Source organism: Primulina huaijiensis, chromosome 6, assembly GCF_012295235.1.
Source record: "Primulina huaijiensis isolate GDHJ02 chromosome 6, ASM1229523v2, whole genome shotgun sequence".
NCBI classification, from domain to species: Eukaryota; Viridiplantae; Streptophyta; class Magnoliopsida; order Lamiales; family Gesneriaceae; genus Primulina; species Primulina huaijiensis.
Genome location: NC_133311.1, coordinates 17,245,682 through 17,261,690, shown reverse-complemented (window position 1 = coordinate 17,261,690; position 16,009 = coordinate 17,245,682). Strand labels below are relative to the sequence as shown.

Genomic DNA, 16,009 nt, shown 5'->3' with positions numbered 1-16,009 from the left:
AATAGGAATTATTATTTTTACTTATTTATATATTATTATTTACTTATTTATATATTATTATTTATAATTATTATATTTATTGTAATTTTAAAATTATTAATTTTATTATTAATATTAATTAATTCCTCCTCATTCTATCATATCAAGTATGTCCTAATTTAAAAACTACATATTCTCTTTCCAAATAGCAAAACTACCCTTATTGTAAAGAGTGATTATTTGGTCATTTAACTTGGTTATTTTTCATTTTCTGTCACAATATATAGGTCAATTAATTATCAGTTTTAGTCTATTTACTCACATTTTTTCACTTTTAGTCATTTCTTCACAAGAATACCAACATAATATCGGAAATAATGACATGACATTAAAAAATAGTGATGTGACAACAAACATTACCGGCATGACCCCAGACATTGTTGATGTGTTTGATGTCACATTAGAATTCTAGTGATAAAAGACCAAAATAGGAAGAAAAAAATTTTTACAAGTTATTTGATTAAAACTGTTATTTGACCGATAACAGAACCCACAATGAAAATTATATCTTACATGACAAAAATATTATTTTTCTTTAATTTATTTCATTAGATTTATTTGTTTAGTTTTAATAGCATCGTTCTATGTTATATTTCGAATAACATTGTTCATGTATTCTAATACAAGCTATACAATATATTCAATTGATAATCTGAATTCAAAATAAAAATATGTGAAACCAATCGCATGATTTTATTAATACTTTATTCTGTTTCAACATATTCGATTCATCATCTAGATTACATATTATGGTATTAAGATAAGGACCCTCCATGATTAGGTACCACCCTAAATAGACTTCTTATCAAATGAAAACAAAATTTAGAACTATTGTCGCGCGCTATATCTTATTGTTGTGATCTACATTGAGCGACTACATTTTATGTGCATATAACAATAAACATCTTTATTATATATGAGTAGGTATTTTATGAGACGGTTTCACGAATCTTTATCTGTGAGACGGTTCAACCCTACCGATATTCACAATAAAAATAATACTCTTAGCATAAAAAGTAATTTTTTTCATAGATGACTCAAATAAGATATCCGTATCACAAAATACGACCCGTGAGACCATCTCACACAAGTTTTTGTCATTATGTAATACCATAACTATACAAATAAAGCGTCGGGAAAAGTCTCTTGATTTGATGACATAGTCGCTCTCATTTTTAGGAAAGACGTTTAATCCTAATCCCGTCATCTTAATAATAATAATGATGATTTATTACAATAGTTGATGGGGGTATATATATATATTGGTTTTAGGGTTCGAATGTTGACCTTTCCCACAACTAAAAATTTGGTGATTCGTGTATCTTGCATCCTTTTGGTGGTCCAGAAAGAGAGAAGGAAAAGGAAAGACGACGGTGAGCAACACATGATTGGACGGTATGTATTAAGTGGGATTAGTTATGGACATTATAGTTCAGTAATTGCGTGTAGGTGTGAGCTTTCAATGCTTCCACAAAATTCCTCCACCGACAAAAAAAGGCTCTTTATATGATTAGCACCATCCCAACTGATCAGAACCCACAGTGATGTTAAATATAAACATGTACTGCGGATTTTGCCCCATCTTGAACACGTAACCATCCAGTTCAAATGGTTGTCCCCAGCAAGTTCAGAGGCGTCCGGCAGCGCCAGTGGGGCTCTTGGGTGTCAGAGATTCGCCACCCTTTACTGTAATCTCATAATCAATATATGTACATACATTTATATATATATAGATATTTTATTTTTATGACACCCTTTTACGTACCACTTAATGTAAGTGGCTCTGTATTAATTAATATAATATGTGTATGTGTACATGCAGAAAGAAGAGGATTTGGCTGGGAACTTTCGAGACGGCAGAAGCAGCAGCGCGAGCGTATGATGAAGCGGCCATCTTATTGAGCGGGCAAAAAGCGAAGACAAACTTCCCAATACTGCAGCTCCCAAGAAACATCGACGGGAATCAAGATTCGGTTCAAGATCAGGAGCAGTACTCCCTGTCGACGCTGGGAGCTAAGCTCAGAAGAAGCTGCTGCAAGGATTCCGCCGCTCCATCCATCACTTGTTTGAGGCTGGACGATAACGACAATTCCAAGATAGGCGTTTGGCAGAAGCAAGCAGGTCGGGGATCGCCGTCGAAATGGGTCATGAAAGTCGACCTGCTCAAGCACGGTAATGATTCAACTGCTGATCAGGATCATGTGATTATGGATGAAGAGCACAAAGTTGCAGTGCAAATGGTGGAAGAACTTCTCGACGGGAACTCTCTCTGTTAATTCCTCTTCCAAATGGAGATCAACGATTGCTGTAAATTGCTCCATTCGTATATATATTTACCCCTCTGCCGAATAAACAGTAGCAGCTGATCTTGGAGANATATGTATTTGGTAATTCGTAACATGCACATTCATAATCACTAGTTAAAGTAACAAAAATTAATTGTATTTGTGTTTTATTTTCTGCAGCTGTATTGCAATTGTGACAATTTCACAATTCATTGACTTGCTTGAATGGAGAAAATCAAAATGAATTTCAAATCTCATCTTTAAATCACACAATTTCAATAGTAATTTCGACGAATTTCAAACACACAAGATGAATTTCATTTGTAAAGTCTATCTCTAGTTCTAGCTAAATACATCAATTCAAGGAAGAATGAATTTATTGTAACAGTTAAGTCATAGATTTTTTTAAAATTTTTTTTATAATTATTGCATTTTCTATAACATAATAATAATAATACTAATACTTTTTTTATGAATACAGAAAATTTTAATAAAAAATAATCATTAAAGAGAAGGTGTGCCAATTGGCTACAATTCTACGATTAACTAACTCAAGTACTTATGGGCCCGGCCCACTCAATAAATATTTGACTTTAAATTTTACAAAATAGCATGTGGCCCAGACTAGACTCACTGTCATTGTCGCTCCATTTCGTTAGTTGTGTTCATCATTAATGCCCCTCCAGGCCTCCAAATTATTTATTATTTTTAAAAGTTCGATTTTTTTTTCAATAATATTGTTGTATGCTTATTTATTTTTATATGATTTTTTTTCAGTTTTTATAATTATAATAACTTACAAATATAATCTAGTTTTGATATAGTGAATACTCACCATAGATACTTGTTCGTTGATTTGGGTTCATGTACATCCAACAGTAGACTTCATATCAGTCGCTCAAATAAGTGTTCACAATGAATATTCATTATATCAAAACTCTATATATATTTATATATATAAATATATTTGGTTTTAGCAATATTGAAAGACTTGTTTGAGTTGTATTGTGACATTAAAAAAGCAAATATTATATAACCACAAAAGAAACACACATTCCCTAAAAAACACACATTCAGAGGATATTCGACTCAGTTTATAAGTGGTTATAATTTGTAAGTCTTTTTTTAAAAGGTTGGGTTATCCCAACTTTTTTTTTTAAAGATCTGATTACGTTTCACTTCTCACTATGTCCTCCACAAATTTTGGTAAAAACTCTTAACCTAACAAATTTTTTTCAATCAGATTTACTTGAACAAATTAAAATAATATTAAATATTTATTTATTAATTTTTTTCCAAAGAATATCAATTTTTATAGTTTTGACAAAAACAGATTTGACAATAATACATAACATCTTTAAGTTATTAAAATAAGTCAATCCAAGTGTCAAAATTATAAGTAGGTCTTTTGTGAGACGGTCTCTTGAATCTTTATCTGTAGACAGGTCAACTTTACCCATATTCACATAAAAAAGTAATACTCTTATTATAAAAAGTAATAATTTTCTGGATGACCCAAATAAGAGATCCGTCTCACAAAATACGATCCGTGAGACCGTCTCACACACAAGTTTCTTACCAAAATTATATACCAAATTAACGCGTGAAGTTTTGTGCTGAATTTACTTTCCGACGAAAAAAAGATCTTAATTTTTTTGGTCGGCGAAGCTAACTTTACAAGTTTTGTATTTCAATATTTGGCCACAGATCGAGGGTCGGGGATCGACCTTCAATCTTTGCGTGCATGTTGATTGAAATTAACTTCAAGATTGTTTCAAATCGCATGACCAATCAACCCATCATCCACCAAACCCCATCATCAATCTATTTAACGGATTCAAATCGCATCACTTCCTGTATTAATATATGCACACACAGAATGTCCATTGTTGCCGAGGCACCAGGTTTCATCCAAGTATTCTCAGACGGCAGCGTGAAACGATTTGCCCCGGAAACAGCGGCGGCATCACTGATATCCACCGGCGGATACGAGTCCAAAGACGTCACAATCGACTCGTCGAAGCCGATAACTGCCAGAATCTTTCGACCTGATGATCATGTCTCAGAAATGCCAGTCCTGGTTTATTTCCATGGCGGCGGATTCTGCATCGGGTCGACCGCATGGCTAGGATACCATGTTTTCCTTGGAAACTTAGCTGCCACTGCTAAAACTATTGTTTTGTCTGTAGACTACCGCATGGCCCCAGAAAACAAGCTCCCAACAGCTTATGAAGACTGTTATTCTGCGCTTGAATGGTTAGGTACTTCTTCAAAGGCTGATCCATGGCTACGACACGCTGATATTTCGCGTGTTTTCCTCTGTGGCGATAGCGCTGGAGGGAACATAGCACACCATGTCACGATAAAAGCCATCAAGAATAAAATCCATGGGCTCACGGTGAAAGGTTTGGTGCCGATCCATCCGTTTTTCGGGAGCGAAAGGAGGACCGAGCTCGAGCTGGCCGAGGGATCAGGTTCTGAGGTAGCTATGAATGACATGTTCTGGAGGCTGAGCTTGCCGGAGGGAACGGACCGCGATTTCTATGGGTGCAATTTCGAGAAGGTGGAGGCTGAATGGAGCCTGTTTCCGGCGGTGTTGGTGTTTGTCTCCGGGCTCGATTTCTTGAAAGAAAGGGGAGTGATGTATGCTGAGTTCATGAAGAAAAAAGGGGTGAATGAGGTGAAATTGATTGAAGCTAAGGGGGAAGTGCATGTATTTCATGTGTGGTTTCCCGAGTCAGAGGGAACCTTTGTGCTGCAGAAGCAGATATTTGATTTCATTCGAAGCTTATGATCATAAGAATTAGCTTATGTTTTGTTCGTTTGATGTAATAAATAATTTTTTATAATTTACACTAACATTTACTTTTTCGATTATTTGATGATGTATCAATGAATAACATCAATGTGATATTAAAAAAATATAACATAACATCGAAAAATGATAATGAGACATTGAAAACCGTTGATCTGTCACATGTCACGACTACAATTAGACCAAATAGCTGAAAATAAAAAATCAGTGTAGTAAAAGTGACAAAAAAAAATTTGAACATTTAATGAATCAAAACCAAAAATTGAATAAGTTAGTAGACCAAAAAACTCAGTTCTTCTTAATTATTTATCTTGGACATAATTTGTTATTGTTCCATAATTGCTTCTAATAATATTATAACCTATGTTATGTTCACCACATTCTCGGTTTATCATAATTATTAAGACAAAAAAATTCATATAATGCATGTATTTCCTTAGCATATATATGCATTATCACTAATTAATGCACCTTGACAAACGTTATATACACAAATATTAAAATTAAATAAAATTGAAAAGTATGAACTTTGATCTAAAACAGTTTTATTTCTCTATTAAAAAAATCTAATATGTAAAAGTTTTTGTAGTTTATTTTTAGGTACTTTTTCAAATTATAATATATGTATTATATTACAAGCTATAATTCTTTATTGGTTTGACCAAATTAAATTAAAACTAAATTAGTATTATATACTCCTCATCAAAATAAAATTTCACGAGTATAATATTATCCGTATTCTATAATGTAAAACAAACTGATAACAAAAATATTGATTAAAATCCATTTTTTTAAAAAAATAAAAGATTGTATAAACACTAAGGTCATGATTGGTATACTAAAATGAGATAGTAGGAATGAAATTAACTTTGGAATGGAACGAGAATATAAATGAACTGATATATTTATTCTATTCAAATTCAAATGATTTGTAAAAAAAAATATGAAAAAAATGAAATTATTTTTAATTGTCAAATAATTTCTTAATTAAATTTCAAAATACTCAAAATTTTTTATTAATATTATTATTATAAAATTATTGTCATCATAAAACTTATAAAACTATTGACCATAATTTTATTTTTATAAGTAGTATTTTATTTATTAAATAATTTTCTTTCCATAAAATATTATATTAATGATTATTTAACAATTATTTTATTTTACCATTTGTTTTTATATTATTTTTATGTGATCATTAAATTATTATTTTAATTATTAATAGTATCTTCTTTATTTTATATATAAATGATTTATTTATAAAGAATGTGAGAGAATATATTTTTATTATGTTTCCACATTTTTTTTTATTTTTATCAAGTATGTCTAAGCGTGCAGTGACCGATATAATACGCGTGGCATATTGCTTGCGGGAAAGTATAATTAAGTTCTGGCCGATGCCGGTTTATGTCATATTTTTCAACATTTTTTTCCCTGCAGAAATTAGGAACCCTAACCCTAGGTGCGCTAGAACCCAACTTCCAAATTTAAACAGGTAAATACGAAGAAAAAACTTTTCTTTGATTATGTATGAGTTTTTGCATATAGTTACTGGGTGTTTGGATCTTTCAAGTTTCAAAATTTTGAAATCTTGAAATTGTGTCTTGAATGGGATCTATAGGAAAAGAGAAAATGGGAGATAACAAGGAGAACGATGCGTATGAAGAAGAGCTTCTCGATTACGAAGAAGAAGACGAAAGAGTCACGGACGCTGTCAATGCTAAAGTAAACGGAGAATCCACTAAAAAGTGAGTTTCTCAATTAGCCCACAAATTTTTTTGGCATTTTCAATTTATAATACCATCAGATGTTATTTCTTAGTGTGGTCTGCGCGAAGTTTTGTTTGTATCTCTATTTATTGAATCTGACGTATACTTGAGTATCACTAGGGAATTCGTTCAGTGTCAGGATTAGATAGGAATTTGTTTTCCTTTGCTATAATTGGGTAAATAGCTGGTTATTGTGGCCTATAGTTTCAAGGCAATAACTTGGTGTGTTTTTATCATCTTGGAGCAGGGGATACGTTGGAATTCATAGTTCAGGATTCAGAGACTTCCTCTTGAAGCCAGAGCTTTTGCGGGCTATTGTGGACTCGGGGTTTGAACATCCCTCAGAAGGCAAGATATTCCTTTGTCTTTAACTCATTTTACTTTTAAATATGATCCATACTGTTGAGATGGGCTGGTTGGAAATTGCTTTAAACTCCTTGTTCCCAGTGCTAGCAATCCTGTTCCTTTTCCATGAATAGAGGTAGAGTGATGTCATTGCTGCTATTGGCTTGTGAATATGCCTGGTATTGATAGCATAATGGGTAGAGGGAAACTGGGAAAGTGTTGTCGTTGTTGCTATTGGTGTGTGAATCTGCCTGACGTTGATAGCATCTTGGATAGAGGGAGGGTTGCAGCGTTGTTGCTATTGGTTTGTGAATCTGCCTGATGTTGATAACATCCTGTATTTTTCGTATTAAGTGGCTCGTATCAGTGTTTATGTTCAGAGTTTTATTGTTTATAATATTTTTTCCGTACTCTTAATTTTTCCTAGGCTTAGCTCGCTTCATTTAGAAATCAAAATGTTTTTTCTTTTTAACGCGTACTTTCTCATTTTATTGCTTTATTTTGTAATTGATGTCAGTCCTAATGAACATTATATGTTCATTGTTATATTTCTCATATCACACACAACTGTCTCACAGCAGCATGTGATTTTATGTTGCTCAGGTAAATCACTATTAATCACCCTTCATTGGAGACGTTGAATGGTAAAACCTTTTTAATTTGCAACTGAGGCTTCCTTGGATCAACTTTCTTTGGTTCTTCATTAGTTCAACATGAATGCATACCTCAAGCTATTTTGGGAATGGATGTTATCTGCCAAGCAAAATCTGGTATGGGAAAAACAGCTGTGTTTGTCCTTTCAACTTTGCAGCAGATTGAACCCGTTGCAGGTCAAGTTGCTGCTCTTGTTCTCTGTCACACAAGGGAACTAGCTTATCAGGCATGTATTTGAACTAAAAAATTCACTGAGGTTCTGTATATGGATCTTGTATTCTCTTGTTATTATGTACTGAAATTCTGTCAGTTAATCACTTGTTTCATGCCTAAATTTTTCTATCTCGCCATTTAATGATAGTTATAATTTATTACTCTGGTTTTTGTGTTTCTCACATTTGCAGATATGTCATGAATTTGAGCGGTTCAGCACATATCTACCAGATATCAAAGTTTCTGTTTTCTGTGGCGGTGTTAGCATCAAAATCCACAAAGATATTTTGAAGAATGAATGCCCTCACATTGTTGTTGGAACCCCAGGGAGGATACTTGGTCTGGCTAGAGACAAGGACCTTTCTCTGAGAAATGTGAGGCATTTCATTTTGGATGAATGTGATAAGATGCTGGAGTCTCTTGGTATGTCTAATGTCATGTTGAACGTATCCTCGGGAAAATTATCATAAAAGTGCAAATTTCCTTTGTATTAAAAACAAAGAGACATGGTGTGGAGTTGTTTTTCATCTTCTTTTTTGTGTTTTCTCAGATATGAGGAGAGATGTGCAGGAAATTTTCAAAATGACGCCTCACGACAAGCAAGTTATGATGTTTTCGGCAACACTTAGCAAGGAGATTCGACCGGTTTGCAAGAAATTCATGCAAGATGTAATGTCTCGTAGCCTGTCCTCGCACTTTAGCTGTCTATTCTGTTTCATAATTCATCTTTTTGCAGACAACACTTGGTGATAGTACAGTTTTTGAAGAACTGTATCTTGATATGTTGTGTTTATCTATTCCTTGTGTCAATATTATGGTTCGTTTGAGACAAAGATTGTATGGAATGGATGGGAACTGGGACGTTTTACACTGTTTTGGTCATCGATTTAATTTAATTTATTTTTTCAATCAGGAATATTCTAGAGAAGAGGGCTTGGTTATGTTTTTAGGTTTCAAGGTCATCCGTTTCAATTTAGTTACTTTATGGCTTGAGCAGCAGTGTTGACTCTAGTTTTTCTGAGTGCTAATTAATAAATTGTCTGCAAGAAGATGCTTCAGATTGACCAGAATCTCAATTCCGGGCATCATTTGCGCCACCATTCATTCCACACTGGATACCGGTTAATTACAGATGGATGCTAATATGCTTTACTGTAACATTTCTTCGTTTCAGCCTATGGAAATTTATGTGGATGATGAGGCCAAATTGACTCTTCATGGTCTCGTACAGGTTTGATTTCTAACAGTTGAATTATAGTTTTTTCCGGTTTATTTTATTTTATTTACTGAATTGATCTCCCATTGTGGCAGCACTACATCAAATTGAGTGAGCTGGAAAAAAACCGGAAGCTGAATGATTTGCTCGATGCTCTAGACTTTAATCAGGTTGTCATCTTTGTCAAAAGCGTGAATAGAACTGCAGAGCTGAACAAGTTACTGGTGGAGTGTAACTTCCCATCTATTTGTATTCACTCTGGCATGTCCCAAGAAGAAAGGTTTGTGTGAATTTTGTCTAACTTTGTTTTCTTTTTATTTCCTTCACTATCGTGTGGCTAGTAACCATCTGAAAGGGGTGAAGGGTGAGTTTATTTGCCTAAATTATGCTTATTCGATTTTAATTTATTCTCTATCAGACTATTATAAATAAAAATGTAAGCAATAATGACTCAATTTTATCTGGGACCAGATTTTGAGCCAATTGCTACTCCTATGTGCTGGCATGATCTTTTTTGTTCACATACACTTATACGCAAAGATTTCAGCTTAGCGGAGTATGAGTGATGAATAATTTTTGCAATGTTTCAGACACCATCACTCTAAATTATTGATTGCAGATTGACGCGATACAAGGGATTTAAAGAAGGGCATAAAAGAATTCTTGTAGCAACAGATCTTGTTGGTAGAGGAATTGACATAGAGCGAGTAAACATTGTGATTAATTATGATATGCCAGATTCTGCAGACACTTATCTGCATAGGGTAATTCATATCTTATCTTCTCATCATCTCCCGAAGTTTACCAACAAGGCAATAACTAACCAGATTTTCATATGATTTTCTGTTGAGTGGTTTAGGTGGGTAGAGCTGGGCGCTTTGGAACCAAAGGACTTGCCATCACATTTGTTTCTTCTGCATCTGATTCAGATGTTCTCAATCAGGTTTGATGTTATGATTGATTTTGCTTTTTGGCCTGCTCATGTACTAAGATGTTTTTTTTGTTGCAGGTTCAAGAAAGGTTTGAAGTTGATATTAAAGAACTTCCTGAGCAGATTGATACATCTACATACAGTAAGTTTGATTGTCTTTATTATAATGTTTATGCCGACTGTCCTATATTTCTTGGCACTGGTATACTGGTTTACCTTATTTCTTATCTGTGACGAAAAAATGTTGCCATATCCTTGTCACGAAGCAACAATTATATCTTGTGGTTTCTGTTGTGTAATCTTTTTTTTTTGGCAGTTACTAGCCTCTTCTGATGTTATTGTGTTTATTTGGCGTCATCTCTCTGTTCTGATGTGTAAAGTTCTTGATATCAGCTCGTGCAATTGTTTAATGTTTTGCAGTGCCGTCTTAGAGCTGTTCAGATCTCATGTCACAATACAGATGTTGTGTGAAAGAGCTGGGAGAGTTACGTTCTGATTAATGTGCTTCAGTTTCTCGATTTCTTACGAAATCTGGACATTTTATTCAGAGGAGATTGATAGTGTGCTACACATTATTGTACCGTATGTTTGAACTTTTTTGTTCGTAGTTTGGAGCTGTGCTACACATTATTGTACCCTTATGATTGAACTTTTTGATTAGCTTAATCTATTGTTTTTGCTTGATCATATTAATTGACAGTTCCTCCGGAATGGTAGTTTCATTCATTTCGTTTCATGTGGTATTGTGCTCACTTATATTACTTGTCTTTCCCTTTGTCTGATTCATCAGAGTAAGCCGCCCTTTGTTTAGTGAAACTCCTTTTTGATATGGCTGCATATTTTTTATTGGTCGATCTCAAACTGTGATTCTTTCCCAGCAACAAGCTTCACGTAGATGGAAAGGTAGCATGGAGTAACTAACCTGACAGGATTTGGGCCCTCTCGAAGGGCTTGAGTACACGGTTCACGACTGCAACCCTCGTCTCTGGCTGAATATCAAATGTCCTTTTCAGACGTATGTTTATCGTGATCAACATCTTCTCTTGCATTTTACAGTTAGAACATGGATGTTGCTTTGGTATCGAATTTTCACCATTGTATTTCGTCATTTAAAAAATAAAGATAATTAACGAGATGGATAACGAAGACAGGGCTTCAGTCGATTCAAGCCTGTGTTCTCTTGGGACCTTCCTTGGTAAAGTAATTCGGAACTGCAAGAGGACCAGATAATTTTCAAAATACCAAATTGAAGTACCTTTCGAAAGTTGTCTTTGCTTGAACATAAAATGAAAAAGATTACAAAAACTTGCATCCGTGGCTATTCTGGAGTTAGCTCATCATGCGAGTCAAAATCCAAAGCAAACAAATTAAAGAATCTGTAGTGTCTTGTTATCCCGATCACTTTGAAAACTTGAGGATCGAAGAGCTAAAAACAAGAGAGTAATCTTTCATCAATCACGGAAGACTCTTTTCCTGCCTTTATTTATAAGCACGACAATCAGGCTTTTGTTCCATAACTGCAACTTGTATTCCCAATGATGTTACTACTAATAATCGCTTTCTTGATTCATCATAATTCGCTTGATTTTGTTGAATCGTACAATTTCTCCTATCCATCATTTGATTCCGCAAGTTGTGCAAACGGAAGCAACTTAATATGCTGGGGATCTGTAAGTGCTGGTAATGGGAGCCTGTACATCACACCTCACCAGTTCCAGCAGCCAAAAGATACAAGTGAGGTTGGAAGGGTGTTGTTCCGGTATCCCGTGCTTGCATGGCCATCATCTTTTTCTACCACTTTCACTATCAGAATAACTTCTAATTCAACGATGTCTGGTGATGGGATGTCATTCATCATTGCTCAGGATAATGGGCCTTCACCACCCGAAAGCTATGGTTCATTTGTTGGGATTCTTGATCCTTCAACTGAAGGTGAATATATAAATACCTTACAAGTCAGATTGTCTTTTTGCCATGCAATAGATTGGCTTTAATTAATTTCAGAGACAGAGAGAGCGAAATAGTTGATGACATTTGTCACTTTACACACTCATCTTGTTTCTTTTCTTTTTTAGATACTTTCTCATTTTATCTCCAGTAGATGCTGAATAATATATTCTTTATTATTCTTGACGACCGTTCTGATAATTGAAAAATTGAAACTTGTTATGCTTATTCAAGAAACTGATGATATTTTTGGCTTAACTTGTTTCCTTGATACCCAATACAGGGGGTATTGTTCATCAACTTGCAGTAGAACTAGACACATACAAGAATCCACGCGAAATAGATGGGAACCATATGGCAATTGTAACCACAAGTGTGGAACATCCAGTAGCAGTGAGAAGTCTCAGTGATATTGGGATTAACCTTCACAGTGGAAGAAACATCATAGTTAAAATTGAATATGACGGATGGGAAAAAATGCTCCAGATTCACGCTGCATATGCTGGCGACTGTTGGGTGAATTTTCTAAGCCAGAAAATAATCATGCAAGAAACTGTTCCTCGGGAAGTTTATATGGGATTTACTGGCTCAACTGGACATTTGTCCGAAGTTCATCATGTTCTTGATTGGAATTTCACAATGTATGAATTGCCAGAAGTATCTCTAAGTATGGGAGTCGGGAAAATTAAGGGCAGGAAGGTCTGGGAGATTGTTGCTCCAATAACTGTGACTTTTTCTGTGGCTGTCACGGTTCTTGTCATAGCAGCTCAAAGGCAACGAATGGTCAAACATGAGAAGAGAGAGATCATGGAGAGGCTGACAAAAAATGCAGCCAATGGTCCTAAATATTTCACTTATAAGCAGCTTTCTAGGGCAACTCACAATTTCGGTAAAGAAAATCTGCTTGGAACTGGAGGCTTTGGAAGTGTTTACAAAGGAGTTTTATCTAATACAGATTTTTCCACTACTGTTGCTGTCAAAAAAATTAATGCAACTTCAAGCCAAGGTGTGTGTGTACAATATTCCCACTTGAGTTCCTCTTCTTGCTTGGTCAATATTGACTTTCAACGAGGACGAATGGCTGTTCCTTGAGATTATGACATTGAAACCATAATTTTTCAGGTGAAAGAGAGTACTTAGCAGAAATATGCACCATTGGGCGCCTGAGGCACAAGAACTTGGTGCAACTACATGGTTGGTGCCATGACAGGGAGCAACTACTTCTTGTATATGAATACATGCCTAATGGAAGCCTGGACAGGTATATAGGCAAGGATTTTCTTGATTGGAAAACCAGGTACAAAATTCTCTCAGGGCTGGCTTCTGTGCTACTTTACCTCCACGAAGAATGTGGTAGCCCTGTTGTACACCGTGACGTGAAGCCAAATAATGTGATGTTGGATTCAGATTTTAATGCTCATTTAGGCGACTTTGGCCTCGCGAGAATGCTCCAAAACAATGCGTGTGTGACCACCATGGTGGCTGGAACAATAGGCTATCTAGCACCAGAAGTTAGCTTTACGGGTAGGGCCACTCTGGAGTCCGATGTCTATAGTTTTGGGATGGTGGTGATTGAGGTAGTCTGCGCAAGAAGATCAAAGGCTATGATGGAAGAATTTAGCCTTGTGGATTATGTGTGGAATTCACTCGAAAAGGGTCTGTTATTGTCATCCGTGGATCAAAAGTTAGGAGGCAAGTTCGATGAAGAACAAGCGAGAAGAAGTTTAATGGTAGGATTAGCATGTTTGCATCCTGATCAAATACTAAGGCCAACAATGAGAAAAGTAGTTCAAATCTTCCTGAACCCTGATGAGCCTTTGATGGAATTGCCGGAATCAAGGCCGACCGAAGTGTGTTTGTCCCTGCCATCTTCTTCTCCTTCCACTACTCTGACCGATTTTGGCTCCGTTGCACCTCATTATGTTAGTCTTGGGCAAGATTTACCAGATGAAATTACTATAAAAATTGAAGCTTAGTTACTCTCAAAGAAGATTTCTACCACCTTGATTCCATCACCATATGGCCCCAGCCCAGTAAATAATAGTTCACGTACTTGTTAGATCTTGCCATCTATACCTACAAAAAAAACATTTGTTGATCAATGTTTCCGGAAGAAAAAGAAATTACTTTTCTTCGGTAGAAAGGGTACACAAGAATTTATTTAGCGAGGCTTACTTTAAGGATTGGGGTGTGGTCTTGAATCACCCAGAAAGCCCATCAAATTACTTTGTTGTTAATGATCTCGTCTCATTGGATAGCAATGGCTGGAATACAAAGAAAAAAGAAAGTTTTGCTCTTTTCCTAGAAAGTACATTCAATAAAGAAAAGCAGATTGATGGGAGAATTGGGGATGTAAGCACCATCTTGGGTTCTTTTTTCCTTGAAAAAGTTGGCTTCTCTTTTAAAAATACTATATTACAAATCACTTAAAATATTAGATAGAACGTAAACACATGTTTTTCTCGCTCTTCCTTTATTTTCTTTTTTCCCATAAATGCTACATTTCTTCTTATAATCGTTCCTTGTTCGATGTCTGCGGATTTTCCAGTTTTTGTTGAATATTTTTAAATGAAATCATGTATAGATTGATTTTCAGTTCACGTGGACTGATTTCCAATTCACGTGGACTGATTTTCGAATGTTTTTTCGTTCATGTAGGTTGTTTTAGATTGTTTTTTTAATTAATGTGGACTGATGTCGATTGATTTTCAGTTCATATCGACTAATGTCAAATGAGTACGCTGAATTTGACCGATTTTCACTTCACGTGGACTGTTTTTGACTGATTTCCACTTCATTTTGACCTGTGCCGATTGACTTTTAGTTTATGTATATCATTGTCGACTGATTTTCATTTCATGTAGACTAGTTGACTGGATTTCATTTTAGTATATATATATATTTTTATGTAGATAAATATTTAGAGATGTCAAGAGATACTTGACGAATATCTTCCGACGTTATGTATTATTTTGCATTTCTTGCACTCTTGCTTGACAATAGTTGTCTACCCGGATCCCTTCAAATCGAATAATCTCCTTATGTATTCAGCAACTTCAGTTCATTTATAAACTTGCGCTGTGATTTGTGCGTCGGATTACTTCACTTCATTTATAAACTTCAAATTCCACCAAGCTCGAATATATGCCATTAATATTGTTCGTTTGTATATTTTGAACCAAATCCCACAATTATTACTCATCATTCCATCAGTCCAAGATACCTTTTTTTTCTTTTTTTGGGATCTGATAATTATTATAAAATTGAATTACCAGAATACCACTTGAATATTCATCCGTCTCTAAAATATAGACTACATTTTATTTTTCGATTTTTCCAAATATAATCCATTTTTAATATTTAGTATATATATATTTATTATTATACATCTATCAGGTCAGTGTTGAAAAGATGTGCGACATTTCTTGAATAAATTAAATTAGTTTAAAATAGAAAATTAGTTTTCTCAATGATATTTTTAATATGTATGAAAAATGTATATTTGAGACGGATGAAGTAAAATACACTAATCACTGAATTTGTTTTAGTAGACAATCGCGTTATTTAATTTATTAAATTTTTTTATCTTTAATTTATTTATATATATGGCTCTGTTTGGTACGTGTGATGTGATAAGTAAATAATTAGTAATTAGAGTGATTAAAAAATGAGATATATGGATTAATAGTATGGTGGGATAAATAACATGGTGTTTGGTATGATTTTAAAATGATTGATTAATTTTGTAAATTTTATTGCAATGACCAAAATGCCCTAAGTGTTAGTTAAATATAT

At 34.6% G+C, this 16,009-nt stretch overlaps 4 protein-coding genes across 4 annotated transcripts; all 4 read left to right on the top strand.

Annotated features, from left to right (window-relative positions):
• Positions 1-1,476: 1,476 nt before the first annotated feature.
• Positions 1,477-2,419, top strand: LOC140979304 (ethylene-responsive transcription factor WIN1-like). Its single transcript, XM_073444649.1, has 2 exons — positions 1,477-1,727; positions 1,862-2,419. The coding sequence occupies exons 1-2, from the start codon at positions 1,648-1,650 to the stop codon at positions 2,313-2,315; spliced, it is 534 nt and encodes a 177-aa protein (XP_073300750.1). The 5' UTR covers positions 1,477-1,647; the 3' UTR covers positions 2,316-2,419.
• A 1,588-nt stretch (positions 2,420-4,007) lies between these two features.
• LOC140979659 (probable carboxylesterase 6) lies at positions 4,008-5,145 on the top strand. Its single transcript, XM_073445168.1, has one exon. The coding sequence runs from the start codon at positions 4,069-4,071 to the stop codon at positions 5,116-5,118; it is 1,050 nt and encodes a 349-aa protein (XP_073301269.1). The 5' UTR covers positions 4,008-4,068; the 3' UTR covers positions 5,119-5,145.
• A 1,352-nt stretch (positions 5,146-6,497) lies between these two features.
• LOC140979809 (DEAD-box ATP-dependent RNA helicase 15-like) lies at positions 6,498-10,960 on the top strand. Its single transcript, XM_073445390.1, has 12 exons — positions 6,498-6,634; positions 6,761-6,887; positions 7,156-7,256; positions 7,961-8,133; positions 8,312-8,543; positions 8,671-8,789; positions 9,295-9,351; positions 9,432-9,616; positions 9,956-10,100; positions 10,196-10,279; positions 10,346-10,409; positions 10,688-10,960. The coding sequence occupies exons 2-12, from the start codon at positions 6,772-6,774 to the stop codon at positions 10,696-10,698; spliced, it is 1,287 nt and encodes a 428-aa protein (XP_073301491.1). The 5' UTR covers positions 6,498-6,634; positions 6,761-6,771; the 3' UTR covers positions 10,699-10,960.
• Positions 10,961-11,131: 171 nt separating this feature from the next.
• LOC140979808 (probable L-type lectin-domain containing receptor kinase S.5) lies at positions 11,132-14,565 on the top strand. Its single transcript, XM_073445388.1, has 3 exons — positions 11,132-12,199; positions 12,498-13,220; positions 13,337-14,565. Exons 1-3 carry the CDS (start codon positions 11,803-11,805, stop codon positions 14,188-14,190), a joined length of 1,974 nt encoding a protein of 657 aa, XP_073301489.1. The 5' UTR covers positions 11,132-11,802; the 3' UTR covers positions 14,191-14,565.
• Positions 14,566-16,009: the final 1,444 nt, after the last annotated feature.